Below are 17,885 nucleotides of genomic sequence, written 5' to 3'. Positions count from 1 at the left end.
TACTGGAAAAAATCAGAGGCATATTGAGGAAGCATCGAGTAAAAACCATTGTTTGCCTGCCCAATAAAACATGAGCATTACTGGGAAGTCAAAAAGGTGATCTCAGTTTGTGCAAGACGGCTTATACCAGATTCCATGTCAATGGGGGAAGACATATATTAGACAGCCAGTGTGCACCATTGAAGATCTGAGAACACCGCAGGCACACACGACTGATTTATCCCAACAAGTCAGCAGTTGCTGAACACTGTTTGTCCAAGAATCATCCCATAGAGTGCAAGTGTACCAGGATCTTGGCACAGACTTCTAGATAATGGGACAGAGTCATTAGAGAGGCCATAGAAAATTTGTACCAAGACCAATCTCATCAACCAAGATTGCGGCTGTAATCGTAACAAGGCCTGGGAACCAGCATTGAGTTTAAATAAGAAGACTTTCAGTGAACAAAACAATCTGGTGACCAAGGCAGACAGAGAACTTACATCAACACCATCGCAGGCACTGATGCTAGTCTCTCTGCGACCACTGGCATGCGGTCACAGGTGTACACGGAGCAGCTCATGAGGGCAGAGGATACAAGTCAGCCATGCACCCTTAGGAACACAGTTCATCAGTGGACTTAACAATGGCAACATGTCTGATGACTGAAATATTGTGCCCGTTGGACACTATGAACTGAGAGTACATCTGTGAACTGTTCGATCAACAAATAGACTGGAGAAACTGAAGAATCAATCAATCCATAATGACCCACATCAGTATATTTGAGAACTGGCAAATGTGATGAACTGTGATCATTCCACCATCACGTGGTATATGTATGCAGTGGGGAGGTTAAAAAATCAGGAGTATGGCTAATGCATGCTCTAAGCTAAAGTTACAAAAATCAGTCTGTGGCAATACGTGTATTTCTGCTTGCTTGTCATTAATTATGTTGTGAACAGCACCAAGCATTCCATCCCGCATCATTACTGGTGATGAGGAATGGTTTCTGTATGCTAATATATGAAAAAGAAAGGAATTGTTGAGCCTGAACAAAGCAGCAACCCTGTACAAAGACATGCGCACGTCCACAAAAGATAATGTTATACATCTGATGGAACAGCGTTGGTGTGATGTATTGCGAATTGCTTCCCCAAGGTGTAACGATCACTGCTGACAATTACTGTCAACACTGAGATGTCCTGCAGGCACAATCCAAGAACAATGACCAGGAAGACAGAGTGAAGTGATGCTACACCATGATAGTGCCTGCCTGTATTCTGCTAGATCTGCACTTTACAGGAGTTGGGTTGGGAAGTTACTCCACATCCATCTTATTCACTTGATGCTGCACCCTCAGATTTTCACCTTTTCTGCTCTTTATTGCACAGCCTTCAAGGAATTTTCTTTCTGGATGAAAATGCCCTACAAACATTGTTCAATAAGTTCTTCACTGAAAGCCACATGATTTCTACTGTTGTGGTATCAAAAAGTTAATCCAGCTTTGGCAGACTGTTGAAAATAGTGGAGGAGAATATGTTACTGATGAGTAAAGTCTCTTGTGTGTATCTGTTGTTTTTATGAAACTTATGGAAAAATGCTATCAACTTACACACCAGTCTGATATTTAAACTTAACTGGTGTTCAGTAAAAACGTGCTGTTGAAGAATCTGATGTACAACATTATTATTAGTTCCCTCAGGGTTACTAGACACCCAAACTATTTGGTGAGGCCTGTTAGTTGCACTAGAAGTGGAAGAGGTGCAGTTTTTCACTGTAATGTCTGATACCAGTTATGAAGGTAAGACTCCATCTATGCAAGAGGGATCCCATCAGTGCTTGTTGTTCCATACAATCAAAGACCTTGATAAGGTTACAGAATATACTAACAGGATAGGTTTTGTAGTTTAGTTTTGCCAGGATTTAAAGTTTGAGGAGCCGCACGGTAGCTGTGCGGTCTGAGGCGCCTTGCCATGGTTCTCGCAGCTCCCCCCTTGGGCATGGGTGTGTGTGTTGTCCTTATCATAAGTTAGATTAAGTAGTGTGTAAGCCTAGGGATCGGTGACCTCAGCAGATTGGTCCCATACAACTTACCTCAAATTTTCAAAATTAAAGTTTGAGATCATATATGGGTTTCTCTGAAGAGAATCTTTGATGGAATTGAGGTGGAAACGTAGTTGACAAGTTATGCTGTGTAAATGAGTCAGTATTTCATTTAAGCTACTCACTTAGATTAGATTAGATTAGATTAATACTAGTTCCATGGATCATGAATACGATGTTTCGTAATGATGTGGAAGGGGTCAAATATTCCAATACATGACATAATTAAGTTAATTTAACAACATACTTAAGTTAATATAACAACTTTTTTATTTTTTGTGTTTTTTTATTTTTTTTATTTTTTACTTTTTTTTATAATTTTTTTGTCTGTTTTTTTCTTTTTTTCTTAATTTGTATCTAAAAATTCCTCTATGGAGTAGAAGGAGTTGTCATTCAGAAATTCTTTTAATTTCTTCTTAAATACTTGTTGGTTATCTGTGAGACTTTTGATACTATTTGGTAAGTGACCAAAGACTTTAGTGGCAGTATAATTCACACCTTTCTGTGCCAAAGTTAGATTTAATCTTGAATAGTGAAGATCATCGTTTCTCCTAGTACTGTAGTTATGCACACTGCTATTATTTTTGAATTGGGTTTGGTTGTTAATAACAAATTTCATAAGAGAGTATATATACTGAGAAGCTACTGTGAATATCCCTAGATCCTTAAATAAATGTCTGCAGGATGATCTTGGGTGGACTCCAGCTATTATTCTGATTACACGCTTTTGTGCAATAAATACTTTATTCCTCAGTGATGAATTACCCCAAAATATGATGCCATATGAAAGCAATGAGTGAAAATAGGCGTAGTAAGCTAATTTACTAAGATGTTTATCACCAAAATTTGCAATGACCCTTATTGCATAAGTAGCTGAACTCAAACATTTCAGCAGATCATCAATGTGTTTCTTCCAATTTAATCTCTCATCAATGGACACACCTAAAAATTTGGAATATTCTACCTTAGCTATATGCTTCTGATTAAGGTCTATATTTATTAATGGCATCATACCATTCACTGTACGGAACTGTATGTACTGTGTCTTATCAAACTTCAGTGATAGTCCGTTTACAAGGAACCACTTAGTAATTTTCTGAAAGACAGTATTGACAATTTCATCAGTTAATTCTTGTTTGTCTGGTGTGATTATTATACTTGTATCATCAGCAAAGAGAACTAACTTTGCCTCTTCATGAATATAGAATGGCAAGTCATTAATATACATTAAGAACAACAAAGGACCCAAGACTGACCCTTGTGGAACCCCATTCTTGATAGTTCCCCAGTTTGAGGAATGTGCTGATCTTTGCATATTATGAGAACTACTTATTTCAACTTTCTGCACTCTTCCAGTTAGGTACAAATTAAACCATTTGTGCACTGTCCCACTCATGCCACAATACTTGAGCTTGTCTAGCAGAATTTCATGATTTACACAATCAAAAGCCTTTGAGAGACCACAAAAAATCCCAATGGGTGGTGTTTGGTTATTCAGATCATTCAAAATTTGATTGTTGAAAGCATATATGGCATTTTCTGTTGAAAAACCTTTCTGGAAACCAAACTGACATTTTGTTAGTACTTCATTTTTACATATATGTGAAGCTACTCTTAAATACATTACTTTCTCAAAAAGTTTGGATAAAGCTGTTAGAAGGGAGATTGGACGGTAATTCTTGACATCAGATCTATCCCCATTTTTATGCAAAGGTATAACGATAGCATATTTCAGCCTATCAGGGAAAATGCCCTGTTCCAGAGAGCTATTACACAGGTGGCTGAGAATCTTACTTATCTGTTGAGAATAAGCTTTTAGTCTTTTGCTGGAAATGCCATCAATTCCATGTGAGTTTTTGCTTTTAAGCAAGTTTATTGTTTTCCTAATTTCAGAGGGAGAAGTGGGTGAGATTTCAATTGTATCAAATTGCATAGGTATGGCCTCTTCCATTAACAGCCTAGCATCTTAACACCTGGATCCTACTATATCCACAACATTTAGAAAATGATTATTAAAAATATTTTCAACTTCTGACTTTTTGTTCATAAAGTTTTTATTCAATTTGATGGTAATACTGTCTTCTTGTGCTCTTGGTTGACCTGTTTCTCTTTTAATAATATTCCAAATTGTTTTAATTTTATTATCAGAGTTGCTGATTTCAGACATGATACACATACTTCTGGATTTTTTAATAACTTTTCTTAATAACACAGTAGTTTTTATAATGTTTGATAGTTTCTGGGTCACTACTCTATCTTGCTGTCAGATACATTTCCCTTTACTGGTTACAAGATATTTTTATACCCTTAGTAAGCCATGGTTTGTTACAGAGTTTCTTACGAGTATATTTAACTATTTTCTTGGGGAAGCAGTTTTCAAATGCATTTACAAAAATGTCATGAAATAAATTATATTTTAAATTGGCATCAGGTTCACGGTACACCTCATCCCAGTCTAACTGCTGTAGACTTTCCCTGAAATTTGCAACTGTTAAATCGTTGACTGAACGCATTACTTTGGAGAACTGTTTAGTATTACTGAATGGAGCTATGTCATATACTGTAACTAGCTGTGCACCATTATCAGAAAGACCATTCTCAACAGGCTGAGCATTTATCTGGTTAAACTTATCTTGGTCTATAAAGAAGTTATCTATCAGTGAGCTGCTATCCTCTACCACCCGAGTAGGAAAATCAGTAACGGGTGTCAAATTGAAAGAACCGAGTAATACTTCAAGGTCATTTTTCCCATTACCCTCCTTCAGAGAATCTACATTGAAGTCCCCACAAATAATAATTTGCTTCCCCCTGTCTGACAGATAGCACAACAAGGAGTCAAAATTTTTCAGAAATAGATGAAAATTTCCTGATGGGGACCTATATACAGTTACAATTATAAATGTGCCTTTATTTAATTTAAGCTCACAGGCACATGCTTCTATATGTTTCTCTACACAAAACTTTTTTGTTTCTATACTTTTTGCACAATGATAACTTTTGACATATATCGCAACTCCTCCTTTCTCCATATTTTCTCTCATTACATGTGCAGAGAGCTTATATCCACTTACATTTACCTTATCCATATCAGTAACAATGTGATGCTCAGACAGGCATAGTATATCTATTTCATCCTCAGCTTCTAAATCTTCTAAACAAACCAGAAGCTCATCTATTTTATTCTTTAAACTCCCAATATTTTGATGAAATATACTTACATTATTTTTAATTATACTTTTATGAGATCCTTTCCTTATTCTAACATTTGCAGTACTCTACTGTCTGAGTTTCTCATTGTGCTTAGGCCTCGTTCCTATACCAGTGGTCACATGGTGTTCACAGAGGCAGATTATGTCAACTGGGTTGGGTGACTTTAATTCATCAATACAATTACCTAGGACTGAGATACAACTTGGTGGAGATAAAATTTCTGGTGATTGCTGAAAAATTATAATTGACAGCTGTGATTGGTGATCCAATGTGCTAGAATTGTGCTGTTTAATTTCTTTCCTAAACTGAAGATTTGTTTCAATCCTGACCTCTTGTAGAACTTGACATCTTTCTGTCTTACCTATCCTAAAAGAGGTGCTGCTCCAACACCTGTAACCACTGGTATTTTACCATTCATGGCAGTGCCTCCCCCCCTTAAATTTCCTGCTATTACCCCAGCCAGTTTCCCCTTCCCTTTCCTGTTGATATGTAGGCCATGCCTGGTATAGTCCCACCTACTGAGAGAATCAACAGGAACCACACCAATATGAGATTTCAATTATGTGCTAGAAACACCATCATAACTTTTTGACATAATTTTTATTAACAATAATATTAAAGGGATAGACTGCTACTCACCATGTAGAGGAGATGGCAAGTTGCAGACAGGCATAACACAAACACTGCTGTACAATTGAGCTTTCAATCAAAAGGCCACGGTTTCTGGCCACTCAGGTAAGTCTCAGTGGCCAGAGACAGTGGTCATGTGTGTGTGTTGTGCTTATGTGAATGTGTGTGTTTTTTCTGCTTTAGAGGAAGTCCTTTTGGCTGAAGCTCAAATGTATAGCAGTCTTTTTGTTGTCCCTCTCTGTGACTCAACAACTCCTTTATAAAGTGAGTAAATATTGGCATTATTCCATCCTGGATTTTCCATTGTTTGTTTCAGTAGCAATACCATCTTTGTGAATCTCTTCCCAACTTTCTTTTAGTAAGTTCACTTTAAACGAATGACTCAGTCATTTTTTACAATTTTGTTATGCACTACTTTTCTTTTTGCAAATCTGAATATAAATGCTTGGTGTTTTATTCTCAGCAGGGAAATCACCTAGAATCATTTGTGATATTATAGCATTTGTTTTCTAAAGACAGTAACAAATTACTATATTTCATAATTTACGCCAACAAGTTTTTATGTTGATTGAATTTATCTGAATAACTATGAATACTAAAGTTTCTACTTTTACTGTGAAAACATGGTTGTATAAATGACAAGTAATAAATCTCCAGTTCTTGGATTTTCTTTCTGGAAGAGATGCACAGACAGAAGACAAAAAAAGGCAAATATATAAGTGTGCAATATACATGAATAACTCTCTGAGAAGTCAGAGCTAACCGAATAGTCTGGTGAACTTGGAAGAAACAAAGTAATTGCAGACTCTCTTCAGTGTCTTAAAATCTGAGTATCTTATGTATTTTACATTGCATTTTTCATATGACATCTGAAAGCTTGTTTTTACGTCACTGTTAGATCTGAATTCCTGGCTGAAATAATTCCTTGAAATCACCAAGTTCTTCAACATTTCACTTGCAGACCCAGCATTAGAACAAAACACATTGGACATGAATACACTATATACTAAAGTAGAGGAAAAGTGGACAAAAGTATTACTTGTTGTTTCCATGAGGGTCATTAGCCATAATTTCAACACGACTACCATACTGGTAAACACGTCCATTTGGGTGAATTAATGAAGATGTAGAGCCACTGCTGCTGAGTGTCAAGACAATATTGTTCTGGAAAAGAAAACTTAGATAAAGAAATTGTGTTGTAAAAATAATTTAACGTGTTTTAAAATGACATTTCAGCTTTCTGAAAGAGGACACTAAAATACATATAGTGGTACTTATGATTTTTGCTTGAAAGATAGTGTGTTCATCTTTTGTTTCACATTAAGCTAGTCCTCATTTTCTATGTCTGTAAATTGAACAATAGATCATGCCTACAAAGGAACTAGTTGTACAAACTTACATATTGATGAAGATTTTCTTACAAGCTATATGAAATATAAGGTACCTTTGGATTAATAATCCTTATGGCCTGATCAACTGTCATGTCAATTCTGACTCGCTCTCGAAGCCAAAGTGATATTGTGCCATGTGGTGTTGCTACAGCTGCTCCTATGCCCACATCTGCATCAGGTTCACGCCAGTTTTCCTGCAATTAGTGACTTCATTGTGTATGTGGTCCTCAACATTTCATAGGGAGCTAAATGAGGTACCAATAATTTTTGATGGTATCAAAATGTCAATAATATCAGTTTTAGATAGCTAATTATTAGTTATTGGTTCATGCAGTTACTTTATGTTGCAGAACAGATTCAGTTTTCCTTTTGGAAAATCATGGTTTGCACACAACAGTATCATCACTTTATCAAGCAACCCATTTCTGTCAGAAACAGACCATCCTCACGCAAATGTGACATCATTAAAAGGCAAATGGAAGGACATAGAGGTTACACTGGACAACAGGAAAAATTCTAAGCCACTATGCGAGTAGCCATCAGAATTATAGGGATACTCTATTGCCAAACACCGTTGCACCTTATTAAGACCTATGAAATTAGAGATATTTTTTTTTGGTCATCAGTCTACTGACTGGTTTGATGCGACCCGCTACGAATTCCTTCTCGCATTCGGGAGGACGACGGTTCCATCCCGCGTCTGGCCATCCTGATTTGGGTTTTCCGTGATTTCCCTAAATCACTCCAGGCAAATGCCGGGATGGTTCCTCTGAAAGGGCACGGCCGACTTCGTTCCCCATCCTTCCCTAATCCGATGAGACCGATGACCACGCTGTCTGGTCTCCTTCCCCAAAACAACTAACGAATTCCTTTCCTGTGCTAACCTCTTCATCTCAGAGTAGCACTTGCAGCCTATGTCCTCAATTATTTGCTTGACATATTCCAATCTCTGTCTTCCTCTACAGTTTTTGCCCTCTACAGCTCCCTCTAGTACCATGGAAGTCATTCCCTCATGTCTTAGCAGATGTCCTATCATCTTGTCCCTTCTCCTTATCAGTTTTTCCACATATTCCTTTCCTCTCCGATTCTGCGTAGAACCTCCTCATTCCTTACCTTATCAGTCCACCTAATTTTCAACATTCATCTCTAGCACCACATCTCAAATGCTTCGATTCTCTTCTGTTCCGGTTTTCCCACAGTCCATGTTTCACTACCATACAACGCTGTACTCCAGACGTACATCCTCAGAAATTTCTTCCTCAAATTATGGCCTGTATTTGATATTAGTAGACTTCTCTTGGCCAGAAATGCCTTTTTGCCGTAGCAAGTATGCTTTTGATGTCCTCCTTGCTCCATCCGTCATTGGTTATTTTACTGCCTAGGTAGCAGAATTCTTTAACTTCATTGACTTCGTGACCATCAATCCTGATGTTAAGTTTCTCGCTGTTCTCATTTCTACTACTTCTCATTACCTTCGGCCTTCTCCGATTTACTCTCAAACCATACTGTGTACTCATTAGACTGTTCATTCCGTTCAGCAGATCATTTAATTCTTTTTCACTTTTACTCAGGATAGCAATGTCACCAGCGAATCGCATCATTGATATCCTGTCACCTTGTATTTTAATTCCACTCCTGAACCTTTCTTTTATTTCCATCATTGCTTCCTCAATGCACAGATTGAAGAGTAGGGGCGAAAGACTACAGCCTTGTCTTACACCCTTCTTAATACGAGCACTTCGTTCTTGATCGTCCACTCTTATTATTCCCTCTTGGTTGTTGTGCATATTGTATATGACCCGTCTCTCCCTATAGCTTACCCCTACTTTTTTCAGAATCTCAAACAGCTTGCACCATTTTATATTGTCGAACGCTTTTTCCAGGTCGACAAATCCTATGAAAGTGTCTTGATTTTTCTTTAGCCTTGCTTCCATTATTAGCCGTAACGTCAGAATTGCCTCTCTCGTCCCTTTACTTTTCCTAAAGCCAAACTGATCGTCACCTAGCGCATTCTCAATTTTCTTTTCCATTCTTCTGTATATTATTCTTGTAAGCAGCTTCGATGCATGAGCTGTTAAGCTGATTGTGTGATAATTCTCGCACTTGTCAGCTCTTGCCGTCTTCGGAATTGTGTGGATGCTGCTTTTCCGAAAGTCAGATGGTATATCGTCAGACTCATATATTCTACACACCAACGTGAATAGTCGTTTTGTAGCCACTTCCCCCAATGATTTTAGAAATTCTGATGGAATGTTATCTATCCCTTCTGCCTCATTTGACCCTTAAGTCCTCCAAAGCTCTTTTAAATTCCGATTCTAATACTGGATCCCCTATCTCTTCTAAATCGACTCCTGTTTCTTCTTCTATCGCATCAGACAAATCTTCACCCTCATAGAGGCTTTCAATGTATTCTTTCCACCTATCTGCTCTCTCCTCTGCATTTAACAGTGGAATTCCCGTTGCACTCTTAATGTTACCACCGTTGCTTTTAATGTCACCAAAGGTTGTTTTGACTTTCCTGTATGCTGAGTCTGTCCTTCCGACAATCATATCTTTTTCGATGTCTTCACATTTTTCCTGCAGCCATTTCATCTTAGCTTCCCTGCACTTCCTATTTATTTCATTCCTCAGCGACTTGTATTTCTGTATTCCTGATTTTCCCGGAACATGTTTGTACTTCCTCCTTTCATCAATCAACTGAAGTATTTCTTCTGTTACCCATGGTTTCTTCGCAGCTACCTTCTTTGTACCTATGTTTTCCTTCCCAACTTCTGTGATGGCCTTTTTAGAGACGTCCATTCCTCTTCAACTGTACTGCCTACTGCGCTATTCCTTATTGCTGTATCAATAGCGTTAGAGAACTTCAAACGTATCTCGTCATTCCTTAGTACCTCCATATCCCACTTCTTTGTGTATTGATTCTTCATGACTAACGTCTTGAACTTCAGCCTACTCTTCATCACTACTACATTGTGATCTGAGTCTATATCTGCTCCTGGGTGCGCCTTACAATCCAGTATCTGATTTCGGAATCTCTGTCTGACCATGATGTAATCTAATTGAAATCTTCTTGTATCTCCCGGCCTTTTCCAAGTATACCTCCTCCTCTTGTGATTCTTGAACAGGGTATTCGCTATTACTAGCTGAAACTTGTTACAGAACTCAATTAGTCTTTCTCCTCTTTCATTCCCTGTCCCAAGCCCATATTCTCCTGTAACTTTTTCTTCTACTCCTTCCCCTACAACTGCATTCCAGTCGCCCATGAGTATTAGATTTTCGTCCCCCTTTACATACTGCATTACCCTTTCAATATCCTCATACACTTTCTCTATCTGTTCATCTTCAGCTTGCGACGTCGGCATGTATACCTGTCGGTGTTGGTCTGCTGTCGATTCTGATTAGAACAACCCGGTCACTGAACTGTTCACACTAACACACCCTCTGCCCTACCTTCCTATTCATAACGAATCCTACACCTGTTATACCATTTTCTGCTGCTGTTGATATTACCCGCTACTCATCTGACCAGAAATCCTTGTCTTCCACTTCACTTCACTGACCCCTACTATATCTAGATTGAGCCTTTGCATTTCCCTTTTCAGATTTTCTAGTTTCCCTACCATGTTCAAGCTTCTGACATTCCACACCCCGACTCGTAGAACGTTATCCTTTCGTTGATTATTCAATCTTTTTCTCATGGTTACCTCCCCCTTGGCAGTCCCCTCCCAGAGATCCGAGTGGGGGACTATCCTGGAATCTTTTGCCAATGGAGAGATCATCATGACACTTCTTCAATTACAGGCCACATGTCCTGTGGATACACATTACGTGTCTTTAATGCAGTGGTTTCCATTGCCTTCTGAATCCTCATGTCGTTGATCGTTGCTGATTCTTCCGCCTTTAGGGGCAATTTCCCACCCCTAGGACAAGAGAGTGCCCTGAACCTCTATCTGCTCCTCCGCCCTCTTTGACAAGGCCGTTGGCAGAATGAGGCTGACTTCTTATGCCGGAAGTCTTCGGCCGCCAATGCTGATTATTTATCAAAATTTAGGCAGTGGCGGGGATCGAACCCGGGACCGAAGACGTTTTGATTATGAATCAAAGACGCTACCCCTAGACCACAGGTACAGACCTATTACCATACAAATTAGTGTATGGCTGTAAGATGCTGTCATCATTTGAGATAATCATACTTATAGTGGGGAAGAATGGAAAGTCAGTGTGAAATTTTAGGACATGATGAGAGGTGCAAGCAGGTAAACAAAGCCAATACAAAGACCCTCAAACATCGGAAATGAGTGAGGCAGTGCAGTACAAAGCTACCTCAGTTCTGTGCAGAGCATTGGGTTATGTTAACAAGTCTGTACACGCCAAAGGGAAAAGCTAAAAAATTAAGTCACCTGATATCAACGTCCATATCAAGTAATCAAAATGACCGCACAGTGAACATTAAGCTACAGCTTCCAGTCATACAACAGTTGTACATCTCGGATGTGTCCTTCCTTTTCAGGGCACACTTGATTAATTACACAGTGATTAAGGCATCCCTGTATTAAGTGACACTGTCAGCAAGGATGGCCATGAGATACATCGTGTTAATTGCTGTGGCCGCACACTTCAGACATCATAGCACCTACTGCATCGGCATCCCACTTTACATACAACCATCAGGGGATGCCTGCATCACAGGGTGTATATTCACCAGGAAAAACTACGTCGGCTGTGCTGTCAAAACAAAGACTTACTGGCAGCCACAACACAACACACCACCAGGTCTCACCCAACAGACGCTACCTGTTTGCGGAGCCTGCAAAACAGCAGCTTCACCAGAGGTCACAGCTAGCCTAGGAACTACTTTGCTACACCAGGCATGTGATCAAAAATAGTTCTGGCAAATACATCCACCAACTGGCTTTATAAGGCGGTGCACTGCCAGCAAAAGGCAGTTTTATGCACCGCTTGGAAGGATACAGAGCTGCAGCCATGGGCAGACACCTCTTCTAGCTGGCCAATCTCTTGGCATAGTCGACAAACCTCTCGACATCGTACAACTGTTTGTGTTCACTCCCGTGAAGAGTCGGGTCTTTTTTTATTATGATTATTATTTGTTATTTTCTATTTGTGTCGCTCCACAGTTGGGATTAAGTCAGTTGTTCTTTAGGATATTGTATTATTGTTTCGTTTTTGTGAGTCCAATAAATTGTTTTCAGACTTGTGTTATCTGCATTTCTATTCTGCTAGTGCAGATACTTCAGTGGCGACGAGTTGGTTTACGAGTTTCTCACATTTACTCGGTTGTTATCCGCTATGGCAAAAGGTATTTCAGGTATTGCTGAACCCTCAGCACTAGTCATAGCGCTGTTGGAATGTATGGAACAAACAAACGAGCTCATTATTCAGCGCTTACAGGTGATATCCACCTTCCCCATTGAGCTGCCTATGCAGGGGTCCCACCCAGCTTCCCCACTTCTGGGCCTCTGTGGCCTGCCCCCTGCGTTTCCCAAGTTGAACATATCCATTGAGCCTTTGCGCAACTATGTGGCTCATCTGGAGCGACACTTTATTGCTCATTATGTCACTGGCAACATTCAGCGACGCACATTTTTCCTCGACTATGTGGGCACGGAAGTTTATCACTTTCTGCAACAGTTGCAGCCTGATACGGAACCTCATGCTCTCTCCTATGAGGTGTTGACTTCTAGCCTATTGGATTATTTTGACTCTCAGCTCCATGTGGAAGTGGCAAGTCACAAGTTGTTCTCCTGTCGGAAACTTCCCGCAAAGTCATACAGGGAATGGATTGCTACACTGCAAGGTCTCTCCCGTGACTGTCGTTTCTTTTGTGGCAATCCCCATTGCTAGCAGTCTTACGGTTCGGCATTCATATGTGATATGATTCTTGTCCATGCCCCCTGATGATACCTTACGGACTGATCTTCTGAAGCTGAAAGATCCCTCTTTAGACACCTGTTTATCCATTATCCATGCTCATGAACAGTCCTTTCGCTCTTCTTCCATGCTGCAGTCCCCGGTGCAGGTCTTCACCGCCCGCCCCTTGCGTCACTCGTTCCCGTCACCACAGCGGTGCCGGGGGCCCCCTCCTGAGGCTGTGCCCACCCTCCAGTACCAGAGCGCCGGCCCCAACCTGAACCAACGGTGGCTGCAGTGGTAGCAGCAGCAGTAACAATGGTTGCCCTCCTGTAGTCATTGCTTTGTCACACATCAGAGGCAAGATAGCCACTTCCGGAGGGTCTGCGGAAAGCAGTGCCAGAGAGCCAAGGTCTGTCGGTCATCTTTATTGATGACTGAGGACCACACACTGCTGTTGATGCCTCTGACTCTGTGGTGGATGAGATGGACCCACTGCCACCAATTTCCTTCACGCAGTCAGTTTTTCCACACATGACAGCGGCAATCACTCTGACCGTGCAGTTAAACGGCACTGCTCTCCCTTTTCCATTGGATATGAGGTCCTCCATGACCATCACCCTGTGATGCAGGCATCCCCTGATGGTTGTATGTAAAGTGGGATGCCGATACAGTAGGTGCTATGATGTCTGAAGTGTGCGGCCACAGCAGTTAACATGATGTATCTCATGGCCATCCTCGCTGACAGTGTCACTTAATACAGGGAAGCCTTAATCACTGTGTAATTAATCAAGTGTGCTCTGAAAAGGAAGGACACATCATCGATGGGGATTCCCACCATCAGTTGGGGTCACCGTTACTTCATTTGTTCCATCCTTCTCTGAAGAGCTACAGCAACGACTACAGCAGTGGTTCTTGACTTGGGTCCAGTACCTCACTCACGATGCCACAGCTCAGGTTTTGGTTCTTGCCCCCAAGGCCACCAATTTATTGGGAATGGATCTTTTTCCCTTACTGGGCCTCAAGATACATGACTTGGACCCAGCCGTCACTTGCAGCAGCTTCTGGTTGATATCCTAGACGTGTTCTCTGCCATGTCTCCGGGGGTCCAGATTCAAAGCCCATATCGAACTCTTCCCCTTAGCAATCCCGAAGTTCCACAAGGCTCGCTTGGTACCATTTGCCCTGCGCGACAAACTATAGGAGGAGTTTTGTCGCCTGGCAGCTGAGGGCCCTTCAGGGTGCCGGCTTACATTGCAACAAGGAGAAATGTCTTTTATTTGTTCCTCAGGTGACCTACTTCAGCCATGTTTTGAGTGCTAATGGCATTCGACCAACGCCCTTGTATTTTGAGGCTATTCAGCAGCTGCTGCCCCCCAAAGGACATCTCCCAGCTCATGTCAGTCGTGGGTCAACTCAATTACTACCGCATTTCATCCCACATGCCCCAGCTCTGATGGAACCACTCCTCCACCTGCTCTGTAAGAATGTTCCCTGGGAGTGGTCGCCAACTTGTGATAGGGCATTCCACCATCTGAAGTCTTCTCTCCTGACGCCAGCTCGTCTTGTCCCTTATGACTCCACCAAGCCTCTCACCTTGGCTGCCAATGCATCAGACTATGGTGTTGGGACCATCTAGTCTCACATCATCGACGGAGTCGAATACCCATTGGCCTTCGTCTCCAAAATGCTATCCCCGCCTCAGTGTAACTACAGCCAAATTGAGAAGAAGGCCTTGGCCATCATCTTTGGGTTTAAGAAATTCAACGATTTCATCTACGGCTGTCATCCACGATTTCATCTACGGCCGTCGCTTTGCCTTATACACCAATCACAAGCCTCTGATCTCGTTCTTTAGCGCTATGGCTGCCATCCCCACAAGGACTGCTCACTGTATCCAGTGCTGGGAATTGTTCCTCACAGAATATTCCTGCAACATCCGTTTTTGGGCCATAGCTCTCCATGCCAATGCAGATCTTCTCTCTTGTCTCCCAGTGGGTGCAGACCCAGAGATCGATGCTCAGCCAGTTGCCTGTTTCCACCTGGATGATGCCACTGCTGAGGCAGTCGCTGATTTGCCACTGGATGCCAAGCTAGTCACACATCACATGGCGGATGACCAACCCTCCTCGTCCTGATGCACCACGTTCATCATGGGTGGCCGTCAGACTGTCGTCTGCTGCTGCAGCCGGAGGCAGGGCGTACTGGCACTGCCGCCATGACCTGTCTGTCAGAGATGGGGTCCTCCTCATCTTGGGTGATAATGATCGCTGGTGGTTGGTGCTGCCGCTCTCTCTCCACAAGCAGGCCTTGGAGCTCCTTGATGTTGGTCATTGGGGGATTGTTCTGACGGAACGGCTTGTCCACCAGCATGTCTACTGGAGGGGGATGGACACCATCATCAGCCGCATGGTGGCCTCATATCCCTCTTATCAACAGCACCAGTAGGTACTCCATTGCCACCTGTTCCTGTGGCCTCCTGCTCCGTCTCCTTGGTCCCGTTTGTACTTGGATTTCGCAGGCCCGTTTCTCGACTCCTCCTGGCTTATCCTCATGGACGCTGGCAGTGGGTTTCCGTATGTCTCCCACGTGTCCTCCATGACCGCCACCTATACCATTTCCTTCTTTCCTTCATATTTTCCACTGAGGGAGACGTTGCTGACCGACCAAAGCCTGAATTTACCTCCTCCTGCACCTCCCAGTGCATCCAATTGATTCATAGTGTTCCCTTTCATACTGCATCTAAAGGGCAGTTTGTCTGGACATTCAAAGTCCAGATGTCGAAATTGTGTCCCCAACACTCCCTGGTTTATGTCCTTACCATCTTCCTTTCCTCCTACTATTCCACACCCCAGGTGGACCCTCTGGCAGGGGGCCCTACGCCCATGGAGATGGATCCTGTGCCTGCCCCCAGACTCCTGTTGCCCATGGCCGTGGGGCCTGACATTGAGATGGGCCTTCCACTCCCCCCCTGGGGGTGGGCGTGGGTGGTGGTGGTGGGGGAGGGGGGGGGGGGGGGAGGTCTGGTGTGGCCGCACACTTCAGACATCGTAGTGCCTACTGCATTGGCATCCCACTTTACTTCCGACCATCAAAGGATGCCTGCATCACAGGGTGTATATTCACCAGGAAAACCTATGTTGTCTGTGTTGTCAAAACAAAGACCTACCGACAGCCACAACAAAACACACCACCAGGTCTCCACCAATGGCTGCCAGGGACCACTACCCATTTGCAGAGCCTGCAGAACAGCTTCACCAGAGGTCGCAGCTAGCCTAGGAACTACTTTGCTACGCCAGGCGCATGATCGCAAGTAGTTCAGTCAGATACATCCACCAACTGTCTTCATAAGGTGGCACACTGCTGGCGAAAGGCAGTTCGACACACTGCTTGGAAGGATACAGAGCTGCCGCCCTAGCAGCCACAGATATCTTGAGATTTATGTACAAGCAGACATGGTGATGGTGGTTTCTGCTCCTTGAATTTTAGTATGTGAACACCATTGTGTTTACATATATTGGAGAAGTGTGACTTTTCCATCATTTTCCTGTCTTTTCACTATTTGTTTGCACAGAACAATGTAATTTTATGGAATGACAAAACCGCTGTCAGAATAGTCCCAGTATTATTTACATTTTTTGTACGTTTGCTCCCACTGACGTGCAAGTAATTTTATTTTAAACAGCAGATATATAGTACACTACATACTTGTCATATGAACTTTTTTCAGTAGCCTGAGAGCTTGTAGTTGTATAAAATAGGATATTTTTCCACTTCCCATATGAATGTTCACAACCTGCTCCTTCATTTCCAAACCAAGCCAATATATGGCTGTACTCAAGGAAACAGCGCATCTCAGATCACTTGGCGATGTGATCACTAGGCCACTGGCAACTAGTTGGTACCACATTGCGATTTACTGGTGAGTCATTCTGCAGTCATGCCAACTGCAGAGCCCTTTTTTAACTAAACAGGAAGTGTTTCACAGTCAACTGGTTATCAATCTGCATCAGCAGTGGGTTACATTTGAGTCACTCCATGTGTGGATCGGTTGACAGTGTGCTCAAACAAATCTGAATGATGATGAAATGAAGTAGCAAACCATCACACTGTGAAGAAACACAGTAATTGCAAGAGAAAGTGAAGCCTCCAACGGTCAAAGACCAGCGCATCACAGGTGAAAAAGTAAAACTGAGTCTTGGAACAGTTTTCATCACCTGGCATGACATTTTCAGCTTAACAGAGGTCGCCACCCACAGTGTTCAGCAAGTGCTCACATCCATTCAAAAAGTACACTGGAAACCTAGGCAACAGCAGAAATGTTGCAGCTGTGTCAAGCCAATCCAGATCACTTCTTTAACTGCCTAAAGATGTGAATGAGCACTAGATATATCAGTCTGACGGCAGACAAAGAAGTAAAACAAGCAGTGGATATGTACATTCATCACTGACAAAAAAAGCAAAGACCCAGCAGTCATTGGGCAAGATGAGGCTGCATGTGTTTTGGAACTACCATGCTGTGATGCTAACAGATTATGCAAATAAGGAGCAAACCATCACAGGAACATACAATGGAAGTCTCTTGATGAGGTTACGAGATGCTGTCAATGCGAGTGTCATGGAAGCTGTCTAAGAAGGTGTTTCTGCTCCAAAACACATGTGAGCTTGTTCTACTGAGGGCAGTCACACATGCTGCTTCTT

General features: G+C 42.1%; 1 protein-coding gene across 1 annotated transcript in view; it reads right to left on the bottom strand.

Moving 5' to 3' along the window:
* The window catches only part of LOC126456368 (uncharacterized), a 56,252-nt gene extending 40,695 nt beyond the window's left edge, over positions 1-15,557 (bottom strand). Inside the window, exons 1-3 of the mRNA XM_050092122.1 lie at positions 15,390-15,557; positions 7,370-7,510; positions 6,965-7,089 (exon numbers count right to left, since the gene is read on the bottom strand). Of these exons, the coding sequence (XP_049948079.1) occupies positions 6,965-7,089; positions 7,370-7,510; positions 15,390-15,557 (434 nt within the window). The remainder of the gene's footprint in view (positions 1-6,964; positions 7,090-7,369; positions 7,511-15,389) is intronic.
* Positions 15,558-17,885: the final 2,328 nt, after the last annotated feature.

This window comes from Schistocerca serialis, chromosome 2, assembly GCF_023864345.2.
Source record: "Schistocerca serialis cubense isolate TAMUIC-IGC-003099 chromosome 2, iqSchSeri2.2, whole genome shotgun sequence".
In the NCBI taxonomy this organism is placed as follows: Eukaryota; Metazoa; Arthropoda; class Insecta; order Orthoptera; family Acrididae; genus Schistocerca; species Schistocerca serialis.
This window is presented reverse-complemented; position numbering and strand designations above follow the sequence as displayed.